Raw genomic sequence first — 17,698 nt, 5'->3', positions numbered from 1 at the left:
TAGTGGTGGAGGTGTGGAAGAGGTTTAAGATCGATCCAAAACTTAACTTTTTCTTTTAAAACCGATATTGTATCAGAAGGAAAAAGTACAACAGTAAATTGCCATATATATATTCTTGGGGAATCAAAGTTGGCACACAGTTAAAAAAGTTGTTGGGTTCACCTGATTTTTGTTTTGCTTTGGAAAAAATGTGTTGGTTGAATCCTGTAACGACTTTTATCAATGAAAGAACAAAATGATATTGCATCGTGCAGCATTTACTCAAACACAACTTGTGTACAGAGCTCTGATTGGTTCAAAAAGATGCTGCCGTCCCATATAAGAGGAACATTAAAGGGTTAAAATAAGAGAAAAGGTTCCTGGAGACAAGTCTTCCAGAGGGTTAGGGAGTTTATGGCAGCGTTGGAGGACCAGAACATTTCTGGAGTTGAGAACTCAAGGTACGAAGCTCCTTCTCTTCACTACATTTACTTAGATTGGAAGATTTATTGGACTGAAGACAAGGAAAGACTTTAGGAAGCTACAAGGGACCAACTTTAGGACATAACTCAGTATTAAGAGGTTAGGACATCCCTAGCAAAGACGCAGAGATTCAATAATCTACCAACGCATGGATGGTTTTGTTTTAATTTCATTGGTCGGTTCCTGAGTGCAGCGACTTCTCAAGAGATTCAGGATCTTCTCCGAACCTACAGCAGGTATCAATCCTCCAAAACACAGGTAAGTAGAAACAGATTAGAGGCTTCAAAGGAGCATCAGTCAGCTGGAGTTGGCCGGGCGGCGTGAAGACAGTGAGGGATGAGCTAACGGGTCAACACAGAGCAGCGCTACACAGACGATCAATAACGAGAAAGAAAAGAGCGCGACACGCCTGGCTCCCATATCTCTGCACCGCTACATACACCAGAGACCCCAGAGCCGAGCATTAACCTTCAGGATTATCGATGGTGAGCTTTATTTGTGTGTGTGTGATGACGCACTAAATGAAATTTAAAGAAGCGAGCAGACGCTGTGTAATTACACTTGCGAGCGTCTGAACTGGGACATTTGTAATATGTTAAAAGCAGAATGGTCGGGCCTATTAAACGTCCTCCCTCTCCTCTTTTCTTTGGCAGTTACCTCGGGCTGATTCATTTGTAAAATTGTATTGATTAAAATGTAAAAGATTAGGATGATGCCAGTACCACGAATGTGCAAGAATTGGCTCCAGTGAACTCTGGCGTGCAGCAGAACAATAAGAACTAGAGAAAGCACTTAAATCTGCTCCTTCTTGTTGGTCACTGTTAAATCTAACTTTAGCTCAACCTAGAGAGTCTCACAGTTTTAAGTTTTCATCCCAACGAAAAAGCAAATCTATTTTAATTTTAAGAAAATGTGCAGAAGATGCATTTTTTTGTGTTGTTATGTTAATTTAATGTACAAGTCTCTTAATATTGAGTTCTGATCTGATGTTAAATGTCCAAAAATTGGCCCCAAGTAGACTCATAAAGTCTTTTTTTGTATTCTCCTAGATGCAACTAGATTCAGTCCAGTAGTTTATCCCTCACTGTCTTCACGCCGCCTGGAAAACTCCAGCTGACTGATGAAGTCTCTGTTTCTACTTACCTGTGTTTTGGAGGATTGATACCTACTGTAGGTTGGAGAAGATTCAGAGACCAGCCAATGAAATTAAAACAAAACCATCCATGTGTTGGTAGATTATTGAATCTCTGGGTCTTTGCTAGTGAAACCCCAACCTCTTAATACTGAGTAATGTCCTAAAGTTGGTCTCCTGTCGCTTCCTAAAGTGTTAATATAGTGTAGAGAGGGGAGATTCGTACCTTGTGTTCTCTACTCCAGAAATGTTCTGGTCCTTAAACGAAATGTTCTGGTCCTTCTACACTTTAACAAGGAATGTTAAAGGGTTCTTTTAGCTCTTCTTCATTCCTCTGGGTGGTTTAATGTGACAGCAGCAGCGTTTTGAACCAATCAGAGCTCTGGACGTGAGTTGAGTTTGAGTAAATGCTGCATGTAATTTGTCATTTTCTTCTGGTTTCATTTATAAGATTCAACACAAAAAAAAAGTTCAGGTGAACCCAACAACCTTTTATTTAGTTTTTATTTTTTCAACTGTGTGCCAACCTTGATTCCTCAACAACAAAACCACTTAGAGAGATTCTGACTTTTGTGATAGAAACTTCAGAGTCTTGACTTTTAAAAGAGACCAAGACCATGAATTAGCTCCAACATGTTCATGAACAGAATTCAATTTACTTTGTCCTAAAAAGGCGTTTTTGGATTTGTTTTTTGCAAAAAATGCTGGAATGTTAAGAGGCTAACCCAGAAGTTCATGTTAATTACATTAATCTGCCTATTAGATTATTGATTAATCTAATTATTTAACTGATCAGCCACAACATTATGACACGAGAATAACATTTAAACCATCTTGTGACAATTTAATCTTCTGCTGGGAAACTTTTAGACCTGGTCTTCATTCATGTGGATGTTACTTAGACATGTAGGACCCACCTAGTCCAGACCAGACCCCCTCACCCCATAGCGAAAACGCTTTAGAAACAACTAAAAACTAAAATAAAGAAAAGGACAAGGTGTTGACCTGACCTCCAACATATTCATAACTCACAAGTTGCAGTCTTTTACAGATTAAAACTGATTAGAGACGATATAATCTTCTAAACTGTCAGATTTGATCTTCGTGTGGACAAAATATGTGTGAAATATTAAATTGTTTTTCCTTTAAAAAGTCTGAACCTTTCCAGACTAGGAGGTGTAACGTCTGAGATTCTGTCATCATTCATTATTATTGCTCGGTGTCAAGGTGATACTCACTGATATTTATGAATGAAATAAAAAAAAACAACAGCACATAAAGCTGCTGCAGACACGTTGTCTACCGTCCAATCTCCTGTTTATTTCCTCCTGCTTTTTTTTTTTTTTTTTTAATAACGCCACTCCCCGGTTTTTCCTGGAGCCGCCTGGTTCGTTTGATCGCCCCCACGGCTGCCCTCAGTCTCTCACTGGCTTGATCCGGGTCTGACGGGGTCACCTTGTTCGAAGTCGGCGTGTTTCTGACGCTGAAGTTAACTAAATCACGTGCAGTCGTTACAGCTCGGGGTGGGGATGGGAAAGTCATTTTTACAGCTCCGCAAATAGCCGCCAACGAGGCCCACAAGGCCAGAGCTGGGAGGGATAATGTAAGTTTGAAGCCTGCTGCTGGATTTGAACTGAGTGACAGAGACGGAGAGGGGAGAGTGAAACTGTCTGAAAGGAGATGGGATCTAGAATGATGGAGCACCCTGATGGACGATAACAGACCAGAGGACAGAGGGTGAAAGGAGAAAACACTTCCATAATTCTTCTTCTTCTTTTTTCTGCAGCTCCTCCTGTGCGTCTCGTCATTCTTTATTTCTAGAAAATTACTCTCTCTCTCTCTTTCCCTCTGTCTCCTCCGTCTGTAATCTCTCTCTGTAATTTCCATTTTTTTTTTTTCCTTTTCCCTTCCATCTTCCTCCCACTTTGTTCCTTTGGGTTTTTGAGACCCACAAAACTGGCCGAGCTTATCTCATTTCCCAGCATGCTCAGGGGTGTATTGTCAATCCACCGGGGGGCAACACTCGCTGCACAACCGCACATCAGCACATCTCAAACACACATTTACTGCAGGGATGTGTTCATCTTGGGACCGGACGGATTTATTCTGAGTCACAGTTGTGCAAGGTAATAATTTGCATCACATCATCTGCGTACATGCTGTACGTGGAGTCGTTTTAACAGCTTATGTGGACAATTTTTCTAGTTTTGCATGTAAACTCGAAGCATCTTAACCCCTAAATCAGGGGTCTTTACAGACCAAGGACCCAAACTGATGGAGAGATTTAGTAGGGACCCCCTACCTACTGTATGTGTTCTATATATATTAAGCTGTCCATATAATACACAGGTGCAACTGTCATAAACATAAACATACCTATATATGCCATGCACCATTAGCTTCTCTTCTGCTAATATTTCACTGCTTCTGGATTTCACCTGGGGACTAAATGTGCTCTCTCCAACAGATTTAGTTTGAGTCACATTTGTTCAAGGTAATAATTTGCATCACATCATCTGCGTACATATATATGTATGTAGAGTGGTCTTAAGCCTGTAAAATCAATTTTTTTTTTAATTGTTAAATATTTCCACCTATAATTTTCAATAAATCTGACATTTTTGTGGCATTAATGCCAATTTTCTGGCCACAGTTTTTCCATAAATAAATGTTAATCTTGTATCTGAAATATTTCCAACATTTCTTTTAGTTTAGTTGTATTAATTTTGTTTATGATAGCCATTGTGCACCAGGTAATAATTTGCATCACATCATCTGCATACATGCGGTACATTGAGTCATTTTAATAACTTACGTGACCATTTTTCTTGTCTTGCATGTAAACTCGAAGCATTGTTAACCCCTTAACCTCCAAGCTCAGCATTAACAACTGCCTCTAGAAACTTTACAAACATCTCAAACACACATTTGCTGCAGTTCATACCCTTAGAGGTAAGAAAGCTAATGGATCTTCTCTGTTGTGATGCTTGATTGGATTCAAGTTAACAGTCATTCAATGCATTGACTCATCTGTTGTTGCAGCAGTTATAAAATTAAAGATTGTATTCCTTTTTGCCACAGTTTGTCGTTAATAATCGAGACTGTAAACGCACCATCACAGCAACGCGGTAGAATCAGATTAAAACTGAAGAAAAATCAAAAATAGCCTCGAGCGTAAGGGCTGGAAAAGCCTGAATGAATAACTAATCCAACACAAGTTGTTCATTATTCTGTTTAATCTGCTTTTGAAGTTTCCTAAAGGACTATTTTGTTTGCACCTTCCTCTTTGAGTTACATGGGAAAGATTCTGTGTTGTAGTGAAGCCTTTGAAGACAACCTAGCTAGTAACACTCACACACTTAAAAGAAATGAATAATAAAAACCTGACAGACATTTGTGTAAATTGAAAGCTATCACGTATTTCTAATGTGCTTTCTGAACTCTATTGCTGCACTAGTGGGAGGATGAAAGAAACAGTGTTAGACCTGAGGCGTCCCCCCTTTTGTTTTTTTTTTTATTGGGCTAAAACCTGGACAAAATCAAAGGCTGCGTCGGCCCTAATGCTGTAGTTTCACTCGAGGCGGTTCAGACAAATCCCAAACCTTGAACTGATCAAAGCGGCTGCAGCAATTGTTTTATGTAAAGGCTTCATTCAAAGACACGTCATAAAGGACGGGCCACGGATACAACACACTGCTGCAACACTCAGAGACAGAAGTTACTGAGACATCATTCACTAATGCATCAATTTACACGCAAACATCATTAAACAGAGACACTGATGCTTGAGATGCTTCCTTTTGTAAACCGTCTTTATCCTGCAGGAGTTAGCTACCAAAACTTACAAAAATCCAAAATAACTAGTTGAACGTCTACAAAATTGAGATCTCTCTCCACTTTAGTTGTACCACTGAATATCTGAGTTCAGTCCGATCAAAACCGAACCATTTCCCGGCTAGTGGTGGAGGCGGGAGATTCCTGCCTCAAATCAGCATCAAGAAGGAAAATCTTCACATGTGACAACGAGGATTCAAAGCTCCCAGATTTTATCCTCACATAGATTTAGTAGGAACTCACTGTCGGTCACTGGGTCAAAGTCACTTAACCGGTTAAAATACATATAATGGGTTAATTAAAAGTCTAAATAGAAACACAGATCAAAGTGCATGTGTTGGTTTGACTCTCTTTGCCCTGATGAGGGTTAGAGGTAGCACACTGAGTCCACGTGAGCTGACCACCGGATCTTTTCTGGGCTTTGACTTTGCATGATGATATTTTAATGGCTTCGTCTAAATATAGCCCCCCCCACCCTCACCCCCCCGCTCTCGCACTGAGAGCGAGAGGAAGGGGCTCGGCCTTGTATAGACATGCAAGGCGGCATATGAAACGAAAGGTAAAGATAAGATGAAGGTGTGCAGCTCAGGTCACTGGAGGACGCAGGAAGAGACGAGGAGGTGGGGTGGGTGGGTGGGTGGAGGGGGGCGGGGTTTCGATGGCGTGATTCGATGATTTGAAGAGCGTCTCCTCGAAGTTGTTATTGATGTGGTGGCGCTGGATGCCAAACGTCTGCTGGCAGGACTGCAGCCAGGACAGAGACAGCTGAAAGTCAAGAGGGAAGCTGGCATTCCACCAGTTTCTGATCAGTTTAAGGCCTCACAGAGTTCATACGTGCTCTCGGATGTGGCAGTGCAGTTTCATTTCCCCCTCCCACCGTTGATTTTGTAGCAGAAGGTTTCATTCCCGGCGTCTTCCCGTTGGGAGCTGATTAGGATGGGAGAGGATGATGGAGTTTTAGATGCAAACAAGGACATTTATGAGCAACTGGAAATTTCTCAAGAAAATGAATTGTAATTTCAGCGCATTGCTGCCACCTGCTGGTTAGTTCTGAGCCTCTGTGTCCTGTTTTGTCCACACAGCTCCCACTAAAAACCACAGGCTGCTTAAAGTGAAGCCAAAGCAAGTAGAGCTCCCCCTGGTGTGTGGCTGCGGTATAGGTCATAAGCTCCACCCCCTCCATAGAAGTGGGCGGGACTTGGGCCCAACTAAAACAATAAAATACACGTCAATTTTATGATGATGATGATGAATGTTCATGTGTTTTTTTTGGGATAAACTTAGTTTTAGTTTATTTGACGCTTTAGAAACAGGATGTGACATGATGGCGACCACCTGTTGCCATGCCAACTGCTCTGTAATGTGGTGCCGTTAGATTGTGAGAGCTGTAAAAAAAAAAAAAAAAATAAGTTCAGTAAACAATCCAAACTTTCCTTGTAGCTGTATTATTAATTAAACCAAAACACCAGTGAGCCTGGAGGAATTGTGGGCGGGGCATCAATATAGTGGCTCCGCCCTCTGACTGTACTGATGCAAGATGCCGCCGCCCACATCCTCAGGTAAATAGCGTCAGTTTGGCCAATGCAAGGAAGTGGAGACATGTTGAACATATTTATATACAGACTATGACTAAATCAGTGGAAACCCCCTAGTGGACACGTTTGGAATTGCAGCTACTATAAAGTCTATAAAATCTCGCCGCCTGCAGTCAGACTTGCTTTATTTTACCAAAACAATAAATAAATACAGAGGGAAGGATACCAATGACAAATTAACAGAAAACTTATTTATTTGTTCTGCAAAATGAAGATGCTGTTAAAACAGCTTCGGGCGTCATGTGACTGTTTTTGTTGACGCCGCCATTTTAGCAGGAAAACTCTGAGGAAACTGAACGGCGCCAGCGCTGATTTCAGGCCGTCAGAGTTTACTGCAAAAACTAAACGGGTGACACATCATGGACTCTCATCATGCAACGGGTTTGCTTTTTTTCGATTAACACAGTCGGCGGGGACGATGTTCCTGACCTGTAGTATCTGGAAATATAGATCTACTTCATTAACTTTCCTTCGTTCTACTCTGGAGTCACTGAAAACATTCAAGAGTCCAAATGGACACAGTCAGGCTTCATGATGCACATCCAGTTTTGGAGTTTCGGCAGTAATACAACGAGCTAAACAGTCTGTTATATGCCAACTATTTATTTAAATTAATGTCTAAATTCACCACAACACACACAAAATTATTCTTTTATTTTATTATGTTATACGAGTGTATTTTTTATTCATTGTAACATAATCACAATAACAAGTAACTGTTTAATCCCCAGTTTCTTTCTCATTGTGAGTAGTTTTAATTTCCCTTTGTGATCCACGTTGTAAACATTAGCCCAACGTACCTTTATGAAAAGACGTGTTAAAAACATGCTAAATAAACAAGACATCACCCTCAGAAAACTCTGGGTTCTGTCCTTGATAGAAAGTGATCTCTACTCAAGTCACATCCGTTTCTTATCCCTCTCGTATTATTATTATTGCATTAATCCACATTAGGCGTCTTGCGGGATCTTTGAAGAATCCTTTAAAATGATTTCCACTTTGCTCGTCCCCAACTCTTCTGGCGTCATGGGCCACGGCAGCAACAGCCCCAGGTTAATTAGTTAGTCACTCGCAGTTGTCATCTGAATAGTTATTAGAGAAGCGCGCTTTCCTGCCGACATGGCCGTGACTTCAGCTTCCGAGAGCTCTGTCGACTAAGTGGGAAAAAATAAACGGCCAGACGAGACAAATCAAAAATACGGTCAAAAAACTGTGTGTGGTGCAGAAACAGAGCTTTAAATTAGCTGATAAGATAAAGAGAGGAAAGAAAAGGCAGCTCACCAGTTATCACACTGATAGTTAACAGAGAATAAACCACAGACTTTTTACTCCTGCTGTTACTTTTATTGAAAAATTACAGTAAATATCTTCTTTTTCATTTTCTTTTGTAAAACGTGTAAACACTTGGTTTCGGACTCCCAGACATCATTCATGCATCATAAAGGGTTAAGAGTCTAAAAGGCCTCTCAGCCGCTGGGTTCGGGCGTTAGCTCCGTCCACACGAGCTCATTCTTTAAAGCGTTTCACAGGTGAAGGGAACGTGATTGAACGGCCTCTTAACTTGATTATCAGAGCTCGGGTCAGGTGTTGACTTTAAATCTAATACACTTTGCACTCGCTGCCGAAGCGCCGCATGTAGGACCGAGCCGAGTTTATGGCAGCTGATTAATCTCAGAGTGTTTCCTGGTTTCGATTCGTCCGACGTAACGGTAAAATATGAAGCAGAGGATGAAGAGGAGGAGGAGGAGGAGGAGGAGCTGCTGCATTGTTATCAGTATGTAGATTCCAGCGATTTAATCTGGAGCAGTCGGTCGGAGAGAGATCCTGGATGTTTTCAGGGGAGGAGGGACGTGAACAATAGAAATGAGGAGAGAGAGATGGAGGGAGGAAGAGGAGGAGGAGAGGAGGGTTACAGGAGTTTGATTGAAGAATTAAGCTGATTTGCAGTCAGAGCATATGGTCCATCTGATGCATCATCTATCTATCTATCTATCTATCTATCTATCTATCTATCTATCTATCTATCTATCTATCTATCTATCTATCTATCTGTCTATCTATCTGTCTGTCTGTCTGTCTGTGTATCGACAAGACAACTACAAAGATGCAGAAACATTAAAGGTTAGAGAGAAACTCAAAGAAAAAAAAGAAAACCTGGAACGACTAGAGAGGCACAAAAACACAAAACAACAAAACACAACAGGTTGGAAAATGAGTCAAAATGTGCAAGAAGAAGATGCAAAACAACCACAAACTGAGACAAAACCCAAGCACAAAGTCTGGAAATTTAGCATTTTGTTGTGAACTAATTCAGCTCCACCTTACTACTGTATGACACGTTAGGCCCCGCCCCCAGAGTGATCTGATTGGCCCGGTACATTTTTTACGGGAGACTCCAGACTAACCTTAGTTTGTCTTCCAGGCTCATTTGACGCCGTATATATATATATATATATATATATATGAAACGGCTGCAAAACAAACACAACTGAAACCAAAAACTACCAACACACGACACGAATGGATTTATTGTCATTATGTTGGAAGCTTCCAAAACCGAGTAAGGTTTAAATTTACACCTTTAAAAAAAAAAAAAAGGTCAAAGCCCAATGAAGAATAAATGTAGATATATTATATGATTCTTTAAAAATATATTGTGAAGTCAGTTTCTTTTGGAAAAGATGATGCAAATCGTTTTAAATGGGAGAGAACTTCTTGGTTTCTGATGTGATGCTGTTGTATTGAGTATTGAAGGGATCCTATATATTCTTCTTATTTTTGTCTTTTTTTCGTCTGTGCTCATATGTTTGATGTCATGTTGCTCTATTTGATATGTGTGTGTGTGTGTGTGTGTGTGTGTGTGTGTATCAATAATAAATGATAAAATAAAAAGAACAAAGAATCAAACTGACAAATAAAAAAGCACAAAAGGTTGTTGAATAGCACTTTGTTGTAAACGAAATCAACTCCAACGAGTTAACGTGTATGATTACTGCTTCCTGCCTGTCCGTCACCACGATAGGCCCCGCCCCCAGATGATCTGATTAGCCAGAGCAGAATCAGCTCCTAATGAGAGACTCTAGAGCCAACTTACATTCACAAAGATTTGTGTGTGAAACTGTTCTTAGTTAATAATAAGTAACACAAGATTATTCTTTCTTAATAATAAGATCATTAAGACAAATTACTGTTTAACTATTAACTATAAAATTAAACCTTTCATCTTAATTCTGACTCTTCTGTCCTCCTCATCTTATTCTGTGTTGTGGTTTAACCTGAGGTGTTTGTTGTGTTGCTACAACTCAATAGTTTAATCACTTTCCCCTGTGTTCCTACATTATCTCGAATCAATGAAGTATCGGAAGTATCGATATTTTGATGTGAGAATCGTTTTTAGACCTGGTATCGTAGGTATCGATGTTCCAGTATTGAGCCGTACTTCACTAGTTCATCACTAGTTCTCGCTTCCAGGCCAGAACTGAAGAAGAATTCCTGGGCTTCAGCAGGAGTTTTACGTGGAACAGATGATTAATGCACTCAGTGAACTTTGGAGCATGATACTAAATATCATCTGCGAACCTAAATTTTAACGCATTTACCTTCAAAGCTTTAAATATAAACCTTTACGTTTCCACACAGCAGCAGCAGCAGAAACTCTTCCGTCCGCCCGACGCCTTTTGCTCCAGGCCGCTCTGCTCTGGGCTTGATTTGCTGCCGGAGTCTGAAATTGTCGATGCTTTTTTTTTTTTTTTTTTTGCTGCATACTGATGCGTCCTCTGCCACCTCAGATGATGTGTTGGCGAGGGATGCCGGCGAGTGTGTGATCTGTCTAGAGGAGCTGCAGCAAGGGGACACCATCGCCAGACTGCCGTGCCTCTGCATCTACCACAAAAGGTGACTCAAACACACTGAAACACGCGGAGGAAACAAGGGATTCGAACCATTCTGCACTAATTCTAACTGGATCCAGTAAAGAAGATGCGCCACACATTGATGCATGTGTTCTTACTCTAATTACTTAATTCAAAACACAGTTGTTTAGAATAATGCTCATGTTAGTGCTGCTGTTGAAGTTCCCTTATAAGAGTTGTGTTCGTGGGCGTATGTGGAGGATTTCCAACAACCCTCCAGGTCTCATTGCTCCTGTAAAGCTGGTGTTATTCTCAGACATTTGTTCTGACACAAAGAGTTGAACCCTGTACGTCCTCGTCTTCCTGCAGCTGTATAGACTCGTGGTTTGAGATCAACCGGTCCTGCCCTGAACATCCCTCTGACTGACTGACTGATCACTGGGCCCATCCTGAAAACTGTTCAAGGTGAGAGACGCACCCTGAATGCAGCACGAGTGTGGATGCAGTATTATTATTATTATTATTATTATTATTATTATTATTATTATTATTATCATCATCATCATCATCATCATCATGTTATAATAAGATAATACTTTATTGATCCCCATTGGGGAAATTCAAAAAAGGACGAGGTCCCACCGAGATAATAATAATAATATATAATAATAGCAATAAACCATCATCATAATAATATTGCTTTAATGAACTTATAAGCTCATATTATAGAATAGTCAGGAAATTAAAAAAAAAATGAAGACACAAAAGATATTTAGAATAATTCAGTAAACACATAAACAAACTGAAAAATACAGTAAAAGTCAACAAAATTCACCTTCAGGGTAAAATTATTTACCCTGTTTACACTTGCACTATTATTGTGCTAACGTGCTAATGCTAAGCTATTGATCGGCTCTATATTGGAAATCATCATGTCTTGTCCTGTACATTTTTATTCTAGAGTTAACATCACTATTTTATTACATAATATGATTGATAAACTATAAAAACTAACAAACATGGGTGAGGATTAGATAAGTTTTTATTAACTTTGTCCTAAACTCTTTCAAACATGGAATGACTATTTGTGTTGTTATAGAGTCGTGTTGTTTTTATGTTTTGTTTTACTTTCTTTTATTCTGTTTTGTTTCTTTTAACCTGGTTGAATAAATAAATAAACTCTTGGATCAATCGGTCAGACTGTGAAAAACATTTGGGATTTTATAGCCTAAAGTTGTTGCAAATGAGGGAGAAGAATGACAAACGTTATCAGAGGAAAGGAGGCGCTAAACTAGGATCGAGGCAAAAGTCTGGACAACATCTGAATTTGTTCCGCCCATTTCTTGTCAGGTAATTTAAATAATAATAAGAATAAAATGAGGCTTCACCGTGTTTCTTTCTTTTTTGTTCTGATCTTGGGAGCATTTAAAAGACCAGTCCTGGAGGGTAAAAGCAGCTCAGACAGATAGGAAGGTAGCTCAGATAGGAAGGCCCGAGGCCATTAAGACACTTAAAAACTAATAAAAGGACCTTAAAAATCAATCCTAAAACGCACAGGGAGCCGATGTAGAGATTCTAAATCTGGTGTAATAAGAGTCTGATTTCTGGTCCTCATCAGCACAAGTGCAGCTGAGTTTTGGAGCAGCTGAAGTTGTGAAATACTCTTTTTTTGGGGGGAGAGCAGAAAGCAGGTCATTCCAATAATCTATACGACTAGAAATAAAAGCATGATTCAGCACCTCTGTGCTGGTCAGAGAGAAACCGGTGAACTCTGGCTGTATTCTATAAATATAAAATCCTATTTTTGTGGTGTTTCTAATATGTCCGACATTTTTAACACACTGGTGATGGTTTAAAATCTATTAGTTTTAGTAAAAGTTTCTCCTAATGAAGTGGGAGCATTAACAGAAGATTGAAACGTATAGGGCCTAAAATTGAACCTTGGGGAACGCCACACTTGATTTTATGGGTTCTTGAGGAACGTGTATCCAAACATATTGGATCCAACAGATTTCACCCAACCTGGATGAACTTTTCAGACTTTCTTTTACCTGGAATACGATGAGAAATACATTTAAAGAGCAGTGTTGCTCCTGATTTAAGTCAGTAATGTTACATGTGGTAGCTTGATGTGAATTAAATTATTATCATTGCACTGCTGTCAACATTTCAATTAGCTGACAAGAAATGGGCCGAACATATTTGAATGTTTTCCCAGATGTTTGCCTCACAGATCCTGGTTTAGCTTCTTTTAGCCTGATTTTGGTTGACAGTCTATAAATTGGTGCGTCCAAAACCACGACAATAATTCACCATTTTCTACCATCTACTTCAGCCCGTGAGTTTTATTTACCTCGCCGTGTGCCTCCAAACATGGCCGCCCTCTGGATTAGAAATAAGCAGAATGAAATGAATTTGTCCACTGAGCTTCATGCTACTCCCGCTCTGTCTCTTTGTCTCTTTGTCCCTCCGTTCTCCAGGACATCTCGTGGTCCAGCCGTGGACACCTGGACGCAGACGCAACCAAATCCGATGAAACAATCAAAGCGATCGACACCCACACACTCACCCCCGACAGACTCCCCCCATCATCCTAAACCAAGATACTTATTCCTCGTGAACTGAACCAAAAAATAAAACTGTCAAAACCGTTGTACGTTATAAAAAGAAGCGAGGTGGGGAGGGAGGGAGGGAGGGAGGGGCTCCATTTTACATCCGCTGACGATACTGCTTTACAACCCCCTCCTCTCACCCTTCCTCCTCCTCCCCCCCAGCCCTCACCTCACACCTCTCCAGGCTAAGAAAGTCCATATAAAAAGGACCGCCCCCCCCCCATCATCCTCTCCTTTTGTTTCGACGTGCTCAGGTCCTCGCTGGCCTTCCATCCGTCTCCGTCTCTGGATCCAGGCTCGTGTCCGTCGCTTGTGTCCAGCCCTCCCACGGCCTTAACTGGGGGAGACGAGAGGAAACCCAACACATGGAGAAAAAAAAAAAAGGAGGAAGGAGGAGGAGGAAGGTAGGAGGAAAAACCCGGCGGATGGAGGATTGTTGAGCTGCAGGAGCTTGATACAGAAAAGAGACTGGGCCTCTCAGCTCATGCAGCAGGACTCCAGCTCGGTGATGCTCCTTCCTCATAACCTTATGACCTTTCCTCAACAATTACACTAATTAGTTAACGAAGCGACTCCCCGCGATGCTTTTTAGATCTTGATTGTGTCACACCTGCGCCGGCAGGTCGCGAAGTCAGCTTCTCTGGGGGGTGGTGGCAGTCTGAGCATGCTCAGTGAAGACTGGGGAGGGAGAGGGAGGGAGGGAGGGAGGAAGGAGGGGGCCAGCAATGTGTGTCTGGGATGTTGTCGTTTCAGGCGTATGTACACTATGTGGGTTGTGTGTGCGTGGATCGGTGGTAACGTAGCTTTTGCTGAAGCCTTGTGTGGTTGTGTGCGGGTCGGTGTGGACGGTCAGTGTCGAGGCTGACTGGGACGGTGCTGTGTGTGCGTCTGTGTATTGAAATGTTTACAGTCTAGATGTCCATGTTTGTGTGTGTGTGTGTGCGCGTGTGTGTGTGTGTGTGTGTGTGTGTGTGTGTGTGTGCGACTGGCAGTCCTCCCTTTACTTTGCTGATGTTTACAGCTGCAGAGAAGCGACGTGACATGTTGTAAATTTCATACGTAACCTCTCTGAGTTCTTTCGTTTTAGATCTGCCAGATTTTTTCCACGTGATCACGATTTGTCATTTTTCTCGTGTTCGGCCTCAAAAAATGTGAGAGTGAGTGCGAGTGTCTCTGTGCATATGACTGTTTTTCATGGAGGGATTTTACTTAACAGGTCGACTGGGCACAGACGCACGGACGTTTCTGGTTGTGGTTAGTCAGTGGAACCGAATACACAAAGACTAAAAATGAGTCAACGCACACACAAAGAAATGTCTTAAGCCAACTACAAAAAGATATTAACCTCAACTACAAAGTGACTAAAGACGACAAAACAACTACAAAGAGACTCAAAACCAAATAAAAATAGACTCAAAGAGACGAAGACTAAAAAAGATTAACTTTTACTTCAACTACAAAGTGACTTAAAATGACAGTTTAATCACAAAAAGCCTCAAAATGATTAAAACCGACGACGAACAGACTCAGCCTCTACAGGGAGACACAGAAAGACTCAGAGCTACGGCAAAGAGACACAAACTATCTACACAGAGACTCTAACTAACTACAAAGAGACAGAGAGTAACTACAAAGAGACACAAACTAACTACGAAGAGACACAAACTAACTACGAAGAGACACAAACTAACTACAAAGAGACACAAACTATCTACAAAGAGACTCAAACTAACTACAAAGAGACACAAACTATCTACAAAGAGACACAAACTATCTACAAAGAGACACAGAGTAACTACAAAGAGACACAGAGTAACTACAAAGAGACACAAACTATCTACACAGAGGCTCAAACTAACTACAAAGAGACAGAAAGTAACTACAAAGAGACACAAACTAACTACGAAGAGACACAAACTAACTACGAAGAGACTCAAACTATCTACAAAGAGACACAAACTACAAAGAGACACAAACTAACTACGAAGAGACACAAACTATCTACAAAGAGACTCAAACTAACTACAAAGAGACACAAACTAACTACAAAGAGACACAGAGTAACTACAAAGAGACACAGAGTAACTACGAAGAGACACAAACTAACCACAAAGAGACACAAACTAACTACAAAGATACTCAAAGTAACTACAAAGAGACACAAACTAACTACAAAGAGACACAAACTAACTACGAAGAGACACAAACTAACTACAAAGAGACACAAACTATCTACAAAGAGACACAGAGTAACTACAAAGAGACACAGAGTAACTACGAAGAGACACAAACTAACCACAAACAGACACAAACTATCTACAAAGAGACTCAAACTAACTACAAAGAGACACAAACTAACTACAAAGAGACACAAACTAACTACAAAGAGACACAAAGCAACTGCTCTGAGACTGAGTCTCTACGAAAGACTGAAATAATTCAAATCAGCAACAAAGAGACACAACATAACTACAAAGAGACTCAAACTAACTACAAAGAGACAGAAAGTAACTACAAAGAGACACAAACTAACTACAAAGAGACACAAACTAACTACAAAGAGACACAAACTAACTACAAAGAGACACAAACTAACTACACAAACTAACTACAAAGAGACCTGACATAACTGCAGAGGCTCAGTTCAATTTCAAAATAACGACTAACAGACTCAAATGAGCTACAACGAGACACAAAGAAACCAAACACAAGTAAACGTCCACACAGAAACCAATGAAGACGCTGCAGAAGGACCCAAAGTTACCACAAAGACACACGACAAACACTCAGACTAACGTCATCTTTAATTGCTTTGTCTCGTTTCGGTCCGGGCGTCTTGGAGGGGGAGGAGGTTGCGGGTTTTTATTTTTTTATTTTATTTTTATTAGTCTGTGCCCAGGGGCCCCGTCGTCTCATGACCCACCCGTGAACCGTTTGTACATGTGTGTTTGCAGCTGATAAAGGCGGCTCTTGGTCTCTGCTACTACTGTCGGCTCCCCCCCGTGTCGTGTTTCTGCTAGAGCAGGTCTGACTGTCTGCACCCCGGAGACGCGAGCCGACCCTCGGACCCTCGGACGGACTCTGTAGTCCCACTGTGGAGCCACTGGACTGAGGGGAGGGGAGGGGGGAGGGAAATGGGGGGGGCTTATTTATTCATTTGTTCATATTTAACAATATTTGTTTAATATTCCAATCATGTGAGGTGTTCACTCACGTTTCAGAATGATGCCAAGAGCTGATGTGTGAAGACTACTACAAATCAAACGTACAAAAAAAAAAAAAAAAACTGCATTTACAAAGCTACTGTAAACAAATGGTGGAATAAATTGTGCTAGATGACAGCGTCTGTCTTCAGCTTCTGTTCTGTTTCATTAGTGGAACGTGGAAAAACCCCAGGAGGAGTTATTTTGGGAGTAAAACGAGACGTGTTCACTTTCACGTGGTCGTTCACTACGTTTCCCATAATGCTCTCTGACAGCGTCTAGCGTTAGAGGAAGGGGCACGAGTTATAATACAAGCTGATGCTTTTAAACCAGTAAGAAGACATCAATAAAGACAGTAAAATAAACAATTAATTGATATAAGAGATGATTAGTAGACAATGTGAAATTTAAAATGTCAAGAAGAGATTTAAATGTGAAAACTGAAAGAGTTTTGGACGATTGGATAATTAGAATTTACAGGATTTATTCTCCTTTAATTTGAGCAAATGTGTGTAATCTTTACATTTTCAGTCCGCTGTGAAATACTGTAAAGAAGAAGAAGAACCTTGGCCAATAAATCTTATTGTAAATACATGCTTTAGTCTGTAATAATCTATAAAACTCAACCATTCAGACCCAGATTTATCTAATTGGCCAAACATCCTGAAATACTGATATCTATTTATTTGCACCATAAGACAGAGACAATAACATGGACATAGATAAAAAATAAATAAATAAATGTGCTTATTCAAGGTACCTCCACCACAAAAGAAATAAAATACTCAAAAAATAAATAAATAATAATAAAAAAAAACTAAAGTATAACTCAAATAATTAGTATAAAATTGGGAGTAACAGTGCGGGTGAAATAAATATTTGTAAAATGAGGCTATTATGAGTCTTGGTGTATTAGAGAAAACTTCTATCTGGACTTAAAGGATTCAAGGACTTTCATTTGTCATCTGCATCCATACAGAAGCATGAGATGGAAAGAAATTGTGCACTC

At 40.5% G+C, this 17,698-nt stretch overlaps 1 protein-coding gene across 1 annotated transcript in view; it reads left to right on the top strand.

Moving 5' to 3' along the window:
- znrf1 (zinc and ring finger 1) overlaps positions 1-16,827 on the top strand; it is a 55,552-nt gene extending 38,725 nt beyond the window's left edge. Inside the window, exons 3-5 of the mRNA XM_047597221.1 lie at positions 10,812-10,917; positions 11,244-11,339; positions 13,355-16,827. Coding sequence (XP_047453177.1) covers positions 10,812-10,917; positions 11,244-11,301 — 164 coding nt within the window. The 3' untranslated portion in view covers positions 11,302-11,339; positions 13,355-16,827. The remainder of the gene's footprint in view (positions 1-10,811; positions 10,918-11,243; positions 11,340-13,354) is intronic.
- Positions 16,828-17,698: the final 871 nt, after the last annotated feature.

The sequence above is a fragment of the Mugil cephalus genome, chromosome 10 (genome assembly GCF_022458985.1).
Source record: "Mugil cephalus isolate CIBA_MC_2020 chromosome 10, CIBA_Mcephalus_1.1, whole genome shotgun sequence".
Lineage (NCBI taxonomy): Eukaryota > Metazoa > Chordata > Actinopteri > Mugiliformes > Mugilidae > Mugil > Mugil cephalus.
This window is presented reverse-complemented; position numbering and strand designations above follow the sequence as displayed.